Below are 11,586 nucleotides of genomic sequence, written 5' to 3' on the forward strand. Positions count from 1 at the left end.
AAAGGTTTTTTAAAACTGCTAATACCTGCTTCCCAGTCCAACTAGTCGTAGTTTTGAGATGTTTGTTTTGTTGTTTATTGTCTATTTGCATGTATTATACATTATTGGTATGGTAAATATTGTTAATCGTTTAATTTCAATAAAATATTGTTAATACTTAATCACATATTTCAGATATGGATCCAACTTTTGAAGAAGTTGATAATGCAATCCCATTAAAGGATGATCCTGAAGATATGAAAATGGATGGAAAAGCTTAAAAGGGAATCAAAAGGTCTGAGGTGTGGAATCACTTTAAAATTCGAGAAGATGAGAAGGCGGAATGTAATTATTGTGGACAAACATATAAGCATCATGCAAAAAACTACGGAACCAGTACATTGTGGAATCATATCACGCATTTGCGCAAGAAGTATCCATATAGTGTTCAAGAGAAGAAGTAAAAGAGAATGACAGGTTATAGTATGTTTAAAACCGGTGAGCATTCTAAGAATATTGATAGGCATGAAGAACCTGTCAAGTTTGTTCAAAAAGAGGTTAGAGAAAAGATAACAAGGCACTTCATATTGTCCGAATTATCTTTTAGACATGTGGAAGATGAAGGTTTTTAGTCTTATATAAGATATTTTTTTCCTCAAAATTTGTATTTCCTTCAAGGATGACGGTAGCAAGAGATAAATATAATTTTTTCATAACTGAGAAAAAGAAATTAAAGAAAGAGTTGAGTCAACACAGAGTTTGTTTGACCACTGATTGTTGGACGTCAATACAAAATGTTAGTTATTTGTGTTTAACTGCTCATCGGGTTGATAATGATTGAAGACTTCAAAAAAGGATTATAAGTTTCATTCNACAAAATGTTAGTTATTTGTGTTTAACTGCTCATCGGGTTGATAATGATTGAAGACTTCAAAAAAGGATTATAAGTTTCATTCAAATCCCTAGCCGTAAGGGGGAGATGGTGGGAAAGGAGTTGATTTCTTATATGAAAGACTAGGGAATTAATAAGATTTTTTGTGTGATTGTTGATAATGCCTCTTCCAACGATGTAGCATAATTGAGATTGAAGAGTTACTTTCAGGAGAAGAAGAATGGTCTAGTACTGAGTGGAGAAATGCTTCATATGAGGTGTTGTGCTCATATACTCAATCTTATTGTTTGTGATGGCTTGAAAGAAATAAGTCATGCTATTTCAGCTATTCGTAATACAATGAGGTTTGTTAGATCTTCTCTAGATCGACTAAAAAGGTTCAAGGAGAGTTGCAAGGAAGCAAATATTGAGTCTCGAGCTTTGTTGTGTTTGGATGTCACAACTAGATGGAATTCCACATACTTGATGTTGCAAGCTGCTACAAAGTTTAAAAAAGCATTTGTTGGTTTGGAAAGCGATGGAAACTACACAAACTATTTTAATGAAGACAGATCCGATAGAAGAAATATAAATGGACCACCAACAAATGTCGATTGGGATCGAGCAGAAGTATTTGTTAGGTTCTTGAGGACAATCTATGAAATGACTTTAAAACTTAGTGGCTCGAAGTATGTAACTTCTAACTCTTTCTTTCAAGAAATATGTGAAATTCGTGAAGAGTTGAATGAATTAGCTAAGGGTCTAACACTTTGATGGGATCCATGGCAATTAGTATGTGGAAAAAATATGATAAATATTGGGGCAATGATAAAAAGTTTAATCAGTTGTTGTTCATAGCAACAGTTCTTGACCCAAGGTGCAAGTTGGAACTTCTTAAAGTTGGGTTTGAACTAATTTATGATGTAGAAATTGCAACAATGTTATTAAAAAGAGTTGAAGAGACACTCCACAGGTTGTATGCATGCTATGAAGAAATGGCAATGTCGATCACTCCACCATCGGCTTCACCAAAGGAGACTACCAAAAATAGTAGTCCAAGTCCTTCACAGTCTTCTTTTGATCTTTCTAAAAAGATTCCTTCTATTTTCAAAGCTAAACTTATGCAAAACATGCAATCTGAGAAGAATTATTTGGTTGATTATTTGTCTGAACATTGTGAATATTTGACCAATCCCAAATTTGACATATTAGTATGATGGAAATTGAATGAGCACAAGTATAAAATTGTTTCCAAAATTGCCATAGATGTATTAGCAATTCAAATATCCACGGTCGCTTTAGAGGCGGCATTTTCCACGAGTGATCGGATTCTTGACTCATTTAGAAGTTCATTGTGTGCAAAGACGGTTGAGACCTTAATATGCACGAAGAATTGGTTGCATACCAGCAATGAACCTATAGCGCTTCATCAATATTCCGATGAGGTAGAGGCATTAGATGAGTCGAAGAAAGCTATAGAAGGTGACATTTGTTTTCTATTATCAATTTTGATATTTTTATGTTAATATCATTAATAAGGACTAATAAATATATTGATATTTGCAAATTATACAGAAGCCGAATCATGTGTTACAACGGGGGATATTGATCCAATTTTTATCAAATGAGAGGTTACAACTCTTGTACTTACTATGATATTATTGCTTGTAAAAGTTTGAGTGGAGTGCTTGTCGCTGGATACTAACTTAATACTATACTTTTGCCTTTTTGTTTATATATCGAATTTTAGACAAATATGAATGTAATTTAATATTTAAAATTACTAGTTCTTGTTTAAATTTATATGTTAACTTATTTTAAACATATTACTATAATGTTGATGGAAAAATCGCGGATTAAAACCAAATCAAATTGCAAATAATGGTTTGGTTTGGTTTGGTTTGAAAATTAAAATGGTTTGGTTTGGTTTGGAATAATTCCGAACTGCATGAAATGGTTTGTGTTGAAAATATAACACAAACCGTCCAAACCAAACCATGTTCACCCCTAATTGTAAGTTCGTCTACAATTATTTTGATCGCTTGGAGAAACTCTGTGATGGAGCAATTGTCGCGCGTGCTCAAGGTAAGGTCCTTCCTGAGTTACAAAGCACGTGTTCATGATTTCCTAGCATAAAGTCGGGTAAGGGTTGTCCAAGCTTCATGGGACATTTTGCAGGCTGCAAGGAGAGAGGTAATGGTTATGGAAGTAGAGGCTAGAATTGCATGAAGGATTAGCTTTTCTTGGCGAACCCAATGGGAGTTCGCGGCTTTGGAAGTGGTGGGGTTCGCTGCATAACTAGCCAAACGTTTGTGGATTACAATGACAAAATCGATGGAATCATGCCCTCCATTGAAGGAAGGAGGCTGGGGTAAGTTTTTCATTTATGGTGGTGGCAGCGTTGATTGTGATAATAGGAGAGTTAGAGCTAGTTGTAGGAATGGCAGCCATTTGAGGAATTGAAGGATATGTAACTCGTTAGAGGCTTGTGGCACTAATACCATAAAGAGGATTTGCACTATTAAGATTTTGAAGATTTTAATCCATATATTTTTATTTCTATACATACTCTAATTATATACAATCCGAGAGCATGAATTAAGGAATTAAAAAAAAAATGTAACTGAAGATTTACAGCCTAATTACAATGATATTGGCATGATAAAAACTGTTGCTGAAATCAAGTTAAGAACAAAATCAAGCTTTGATTATTGTTGCAGATATTGATCTCATATTTTCTGCATCTTCCTTGATATCTAATAACTCCCAAGGAAAATATTGAATGTATCTCAAATTGATGGGTTAGTGTGAGCTTATCCATGCGGTTATGTACTCTTCGAATAGGAATCAATTTTCTAAAAGATCATGTCTTTCGTACTTTGATGGGTCTGTGAGCTCCTTTCAATGACTTATGTTATGTTGAATGGATATTTGTCTAATCCGATCTGTTGCGTAAAACCTGTGATATCAATGGAACCGAGAAAGTATACCAAAAAAGATAATTCTTTTCTATTACATTAGTATTTTCTATTATATTAGATGAGTATTAGTTAGTGATCCCAACTTAATGAGTCATTTCTTCCTAATGAACTGTTGGCACCAGTTCGACATTGAGAGAAAAAGGGGCTCAATGTGTATATGAGAGAAGCTAGTCATTCCATTGTGTTTTCAACCATTAATGGGATAAGTTCTCCTCAGTCATTGATTTTTCAGTGAAATGTTCTAAGAAACCTAGGAAATCTTATAATGTTGAATCTCTCCTACATCTGGAAATTTTTACACACTGGCCACAAAAAATGCCTTTGCTCATTTTTCTGATGCAAAAGTTTTCTTTCTTCGGTGCTAAGAATGATGTATAGTGGTGAACTTTAGGATTCGACTGCGAAACGAATACTTTTTGTGCCTCCTGTTCTATTCTTATGCGCGTTAACTTTCTTCTCATTTGCTTAATGTGGTTGCAGAGTCAAAATGGTGAGTCAGTGGAATGCTAATTATGCTATTCGTAGTAGCATGAATTTACTCGAATTTTCAGTTATAGCCCTGGAGTTTAACCTTGCTCCTAACTGGCTTGGATATAAAGTAACCAAAGATAGTGAGGTCAACAAAATTTTACTAACCTGAACAATGGCAAAGATGACACCTTCGATAATGATATTTGTTATTAATTACTAAAATGACTAGACAAATTTAAACCAACTTAATAAAAATTTAATAGAGTGATTGCTAGAATTCAAGAAAATTACAAGATAATTTCATTGTGCATTGGAGAGAATACATTGAGTTCGGACTGAGGCACCATTTCCCCTTATTTATAGGCCTCTGAAATAAGCAATTGAGCCACACGAAGTCATATAAGCTACAATACCATCCTCAAAGTGTGTGTTTTCATCCACATAAGAGGTTTTTGAATGGTTGCTGAGATCGGCTAAACAAGTCATCTTGATGCTTGGGTTGTAGATAATCATGGCTGATCCTTGATTGGATGGAAATGATGTGCTAATCTCATGGACACCATGCGTCAACTTTGGATGCGTTCCAGGTGGTGAAAACAGTGGTTCAGAATTGTAATGATGATGTTTTTTCAGATGACAAAGGACTTGGGCCGAGCTAACCTGGGAGCCAATTAGGTCGTCTTTCAAGTGAATGACAGTTATCCCCATAATTTTACTTTCTGGATTGAGGTGGAATTGGGCTTATTTTCGATATCAGATGTCAACACCTGCGATGATGAAATGGAAGACTAGTAAATAGTTCAATGGGATGTTGGCTTTGCCTCCGTGAATTTGTAAATAACTTTAATATGCTCAATGGTTTTTCGTTTATGAAATCCCAATTTTGCTATTGTGGGAGCTGCCCTTTTGTAGTGCTTTGATGTCCCTCTTTCTTAAAATAATTGATTAAGAATGTAAATAACATGGAACAAGCAATTCAGAATAAAATTGAACAAGAAACTAGAATCATCGTCAGCACGACGTATGAACTCAAGTACAATTTTCAATTTCTTATCATTCCAAACCAACATCCAATAACTACACTTAAAGGTAAAATAAAGGAAAAAGAAAGGCATAATTTCAAGCTTTCAGAACTCGATTATGGATACACGAAAGTAAGGAAAATGTGTTGAGTATTAGTTTGAGAATCTAAAGTTGTGTTGAGGATTTGTCTGTGCATCTAAAATGTTGTTTCCATACAAGCCACGAGAGCTGTATTGCAGGAGCAACCAAGATATTTGAAAAACGATAATTTGAAACTGTCTTGCAAATTATATTACATCACTGTACTTCATCCAACATGGTCAATTCTTAAAGTTAAAACAGTCAAGCACATAAGAACTTCCTCTAGAACTCAAAACTAAAGTAAAAAACAAGTAATGCTACTACATATCAAAAGGAGACATTGAACCATGGATTATTACCATCTTTCCAGTACCTCAACAAGACTATTTCACTGGCTCTTAAATACTTTCTGTTGTTAATCTGCATCACTCTGGTCCAACAACATGGTAGAGGTTGAATAGGGGTGCATTCACATCTATACATGGGGTCAAAATTGAGGACAAAACGAGTCTCTTCGACTGCAGATATTCACTGAGGTAAAATCAACTTCATGCTGTTGTGATCATCGGCGCTTTTGGTCCGGTTTTGCACCGACTCAAATGTCTGCGTGCACACGTTGGCAAAACCAGTCAATGCCTGAAACACACGAGGCAATCCCATCTGTAGGCTGTTCAATGTCACTAATCTAGTAACACTGATTGATTTTTCGTACATGGCCTTTTCGTCCTCAGCCTTTGCCCTTGAAGCCTCCATGGCTGCTTGTTTTTTTCTCAACGGATTCTTACTTAAATCACTTTCGGGCATTGAATAAGGACCAAACTTGCACTCGAGCGCTCTAAGCTCGAGTACCTTCTTCTCGTGCTCTTTGAATGCTGACTCAGCCCTCTTTTTTTGCTTTTGCTCTTCAGCTTGTTTCTCTATAACGGCATGGATCACCGCTAGGAAGCTCTTAATTCCCCCTGACGCAACTTTATCGGGAGCATTTGTGATTGCACGCTGCCAATCATCACAAAGGGAGTAAATGGCTGAGTCTTGCACGGTTCTTTGAAATGGTTTGTTGCATACTTCGAAAAGGCTGAGGCGGAGCCAGCCAGTGAGGGACTGAATATAGTCATGTTGCGCTTTCACGAGGTTGCAGAAGGAGAGGTACCACTGTTGAGCTACAGCTTCAAGTTGTAGAGTTGCTTGTCGATGAATTTCAGAAGTAGGATCAGTGGACGGAATACAGTTGAGGTACTTGAGCTGCTGGACTATGTCTGTTTGAACTTGATGACACTCATACATCCTTCTCCACATGTTCATCAACCTTCAAAGCAGAGATAATTACTTCTTTCTTTAACTAGTGAACCCGATTACAGTTACAACCAATCCACTATTTATCTCTAATACCAGACAAAGCTGTAAAATCAATAATATAATGTTTTCAACCCAGTTCTAGTTTTAGGATGATCATTGATATGTTAAAAATATCTTCCTATAAAAAAAATTCTAGTAAATGAAAGCAGAACCAATGTTGCTATTAAGGTTAGACCAAAAGGTCCTCAAGCCAAATGTTCATAGTTATCAACTCGACAAATCAATCTTCTCGAAGCCGTGGAACTAACATTTCCCTAAAGCTTCGAAGTTCTTGCTTGAGCTGAACTCTAAGTATTCCTAATCCATTGGGAGCTCTACAAGTTATGTTTGCACAATAATAATTTCACTCGCTGTAGTGCTTGAGAAATTTAGCACAATTCCCAGGAATATTTGACTTGAGCATCTAGATCAAGCAATTTTTGGCATGCATGTCCCGTTTTCATTGTTTTCCACGACGACACAAATTAGGATCCATATAGCTGACTTCAATTTCATTGGGAACAAGACGGCTTTTGTTAATTTCCTTCTAGGTTGACTCATGAAAAAAAAAAAAAAAAAGGCTTTTCATTCATGATTTTACAATTTTAGTAGTTTCAAAGGGAAAATATAATTTTGCTGATTTTTTAACATTAGTAATCAAATTAATTTTGAGAAATTGATTCTCAAATGCTCGAATCCCTACTGTCAAAACACCATGTTTGTGTCCCAAAGCCAGGTGCAAACCTCAAAAACTGCAGATGTAACCCCTGACAGCAAGCAGAAGTCCATCGTTTCTTTTATTCTTCCTTACAAATAATCACACCATCAAAAGCAGAATCTCCATTCTCTCTTCTGCGTCTATTTCTCATGTTCTCCCCACAATGGAATCAAGAAGCAAGCTAATTCACCTCTAGAACCAGTCCAAAACCTCACAAATGCAATTCTTCACCCTTTCCAGCTTCTAGCAGCCCTAGACAAGATTGAAGCAAGGCAACCCAGCTCTTATCTGCAATCTCTCTCTCTCCCCATTTTTTTTGGTTTAGGGGTTGTTTGACAAAAGTTTTGATAAAAGTTTTAGCAGGTTTTGATAAAAGACATGTAATATATTGTTGAAAAGTTGATAAAAGTTATGAGTCTCATGAAATGTATAATTAACGTTATAGTCTAAGAAATTTGAAAAGTTGATAAAATTTTATCAAAGTTTTATCACACAAGCACTTATTCTATTTGATCTCGTTTCCTTCTTGGAAATGCTCAAGAATTGTGTGCCCGTGTGCTCTTGTGTGAACCATGAATCTGATCATACTCGAACCAAAATGACCACGAACCCTTTATAAAAATATATATATAAAGAATAACGAAAATATGAGAGAAAACTCAAGTAGAAAACAATTACTTTACGAACGGAGAGAAGTGTGATACATACGTAACAAATCTCATACAACAAAATTCTCCCTTTGCACCAACGTTAACAGGAAAATGGATATATGCTTCAAGATATAGCACTTACTTCAATATCAATATGACAAGATCTACATCGACTTTTACAAGCAAACCAAGATGATTTCATCATGCTCTTGTTGACCAGAATTACCACAAAACACTTTTAACACTGAAAAATATAGAAATTATGAAGAAAGATTTTTTGTCCATTTTGCAAGGTATAATTATCCTAATTTGTAAACAATGACTTCTAACAGACACTAGATGAAAATGTCCACTAGGACTGGTAGTGTAACTAAAATGAAAAGTTAGAGAACCAAATGGTGATAAAAGTACATATAATAGGACCTGATGGAGGAAAGGAGATCAATCCAATGAAAACAAGGACGTGAAAATGTAGTAGTGGGAATGCCTATAAATTTCTCCACCATTTGTTTAAAATTGCAGGTATCAGTAGCAAACATAGTTGTAGGCACATGCTTTGAAGCCCTAAAAATTAATGCATGGTATACTAGTTGTATATTATTATGAGCTTGGGGTGGTGGTCAGAAAAGGTGGGAGAACAAGAGAGAAGTGTTAGTTCCTCATTAGTATTTTCTATGATTTCTCTTGTTATAGAAAAATGAGAGTAGTTTCTTTGTTTATCATTAGCGTTTTCGACTATAACTTCTCTTGTTATTTTCTCATTGTATTAAGAGAGAGGCAGTTGCAAGTTCTTTTACAACAATGAATCCTTCAATTGTCCATTGTTCACGTAAAATCTGTGTTCACTTTAGGACCAAAATTTCCCAATTTCACTTTCTTTTAGGCTACCTTCTTTCCATAAATTTCAGAAAGTGGTATCAGATTTATGTCTCAAGCTTGGCTAAAAGTTCAAGGATGAGTCAGATGAATCCTCAAATGTGTGTGACAGATCCGAAATGCAGAGAGGGCTCTAGTTAATCGCAATGGCAGGAGGTTTCACGATGGTTACTCTCGTGGTGATGGACCTCTGGGTAACACAAACTAGGAGTGGTGGAGATGAGGTATTCCACGATAAAGTCTGTCATCCTATAGCTTGAAAGGATATGGACAAAAGAGATCATCATTTGAGAAGAGCGTGATTATTTAGCACTTTGTTCAAGAAGGGGATTGTTAAAATATATGTAAACAATCCCAAATCACTTCAAATAATTCAGCTAGTCCTCCTAGGTTCATTATGAATTGAGCTAGTTCTCTAAAAGACTAACCTATCGAGATGCAATCCTAAATCCCAACAAATATATTGTGTTCATTAACGTGTCAATAAGTATGTAATATTTCTTTTCCAAAAACAACTATTAAACATTATTCTCAATCTTTCTACTTTAATATCCTCAAATTATGATTTACTAGTCATTATGCAGTACTGATACATTTTTTATCTTCTTATCAATTGTTAATAACATAGTGTGGCAACAAATGGAAACTGGTGGGGTTTTTCGAAAGTTATCCTCCTCTTCGGTGCAAGGGATTGAAAAGGAAGGAAAAAAAAATTAACTGCATGCAGGAATTCAAGAGGACTAACCCCTTTATGAGCTCAACAAGTTGCGGATAGAGCTCCAATTCCCTCAATTTGACAATTTCAGCCGAAGTAGTCTCGATGGCCTGTGATGCTACCAAAATGTGTGACTCCAACTTCTCAACCTCTTTTTTGGCCTTCTCAGTCTTAACATAGTCAGCCCTCTTCATCTCCAGCTTCCTCAGGTAAGCAGCCTTTTTCTCATGCTCTAATTTCATGGTCTCAGAATTCTACAACAATCATAGACGAATTATAATTGCATTTTCATAATAGGATTGAAAAGCAAGGAACTTTGTTCATTATACTATAAGTTCACATCCAGTACTACATACCATATGAAAATGCACAGAAAAGGCATTATATAAAACAGTGAGATTGGAATACCTTAACCTCCTGGTAGAGTTTCTTTTCCCAAGCATACAACTTCTCCACTGTTGAACAATTAGAGGTATTCCCATCAATGCCAACACAATCCATACTATTTCCAACTGGATCCACACTGTACTTCCTAAATGCACTGGTCGAACCCCATGTCCATAATGAGTGGCTCAAACTCTTCCCGTACTTGTAATCCTTACCTACAAAAAGAACAATTTCACTCAATAACCGAATATGAATATTTCACTACTAGAAAATATGGCAACAGTGGCGAAAAATTACCCAAAGATCTTTGGTCAATGAAATTAGAAGTTGGGATCTCCAATATAAGGGAGACTGGAGCACAGGCATCAGCTGCCTTGAGAAAATAGTCATCAAGCTCTTTCATGATCTCACCCAGATCTTTACTTTTGGTGGTGGGGACTACAGCAAGTTCACTACTGACGGTGGTTGTGGTGGACCTGGCGGTGGTGTACTTGGGAAAGCCACCAATGGCGGACGGAGGGGCTGCCGGGACACTGGCCACTTCAGAACCAGTGGTTGTCTCCTCCCATTCCTCCTCATCCACTGATCTTCCTGCATACGGCATGAAAGGGTCCCAGAAATCCCAACCAGATGAAGACGGCGGCGTCAACGGAGGCGGTGGCGGCGGTGGGTGGATGGCAGAGGAGCTTCTTGTTGTTGCTTCGGATGTGGTGCTCCTTGTAGGATGCGGGGGTGGTGAAGGTGGCAGCGGAGGAAGATGGTGTTGATGGTGGGTGTTTTGGTGGGAATGAAGATTAGTCTCGCCGGTGGCGAACTGGAGAAGGGCGGAGCCGGTGGTTCTGAGAGAGCGGAGATACGTACTGTGTGCTGCTGAAAAAGCTTGTCTGGCCTTCACAAACTGCTTCATGTACTTCCTTCTAGCCTTGCATCGTGAAACCAATTCTTGCCTCTCTACTCTTGAATAACAACAACCCATCTTTTACTTTTTCTCTCAAATCTTTCCCTCAAATTATATACTAATAAAAGAGTCAGATTCAAAAGAAGGAAAAAGGAGATAAATTCTCACAAAACATTTTTCATTTTACCATATTGAATTACCTAAATCAGGCTTTCTGTATATCTCTCTGTTCCTTTCTCTCACCTACACAAACTCACCATTGATGAACAGTCGTGGGGCGGTGGTGGAAGGAAAGGAAGGTGAGAGAGTAACACGACAGTACTTTTGGGTATTCCGAGGAAGTGAGACAGCGTGCCAAAATTCTCGTATATACAAAAATGAATAATGACCGAAATGCCCCCAATGTACAAAAATATTTTGCAATAATGTAGTACCCGTTTCACGTGCAGAGTATCTTTGTCGACCCGAACCGGACCGAACAATATGGTTTGCACGAATGACTGAGTAAGGACAGACCGGTCTTTGAAGTTTGAAGTGGTACAGTACGGTTGGGAATGCAAGGGTAGTTCGGGTAACTGGGACTTTCAACGGTCTTGACTTC

The 11,586-nt window shown here is 36.9% G+C and overlaps 1 protein-coding gene across 1 annotated transcript; it reads right to left on the reverse strand.

The window, feature by feature from the left end:
- Window positions 1-5,576: 5,576 nt before the first annotated feature.
- On the reverse strand, window positions 5,577-11,321 carry LOC111376932 (nitrate regulatory gene2 protein). The gene is made up of 4 exons (XM_022999946.1): window positions 10,385-11,321; window positions 10,109-10,302; window positions 9,731-9,954; window positions 5,577-6,712 (listed from the first exon to the last, which is right to left on the reverse strand). The coding sequence occupies exons 1-4, from the start codon at window positions 11,061-11,063 to the stop codon at window positions 5,935-5,937; spliced, it is 1,875 nt and encodes a 624-aa protein (XP_022855714.1). The 5' UTR covers window positions 11,064-11,321; the 3' UTR covers window positions 5,577-5,934.
- Window positions 11,322-11,586: the final 265 nt, after the last annotated feature.

The sequence above is a fragment of the Olea europaea genome, unplaced genomic scaffold (genome assembly GCF_002742605.1).
Source record: "Olea europaea var. sylvestris unplaced genomic scaffold, O_europaea_v1 scaffold1579, whole genome shotgun sequence".
NCBI classification, from domain to species: Eukaryota; Viridiplantae; Streptophyta; class Magnoliopsida; order Lamiales; family Oleaceae; genus Olea; species Olea europaea.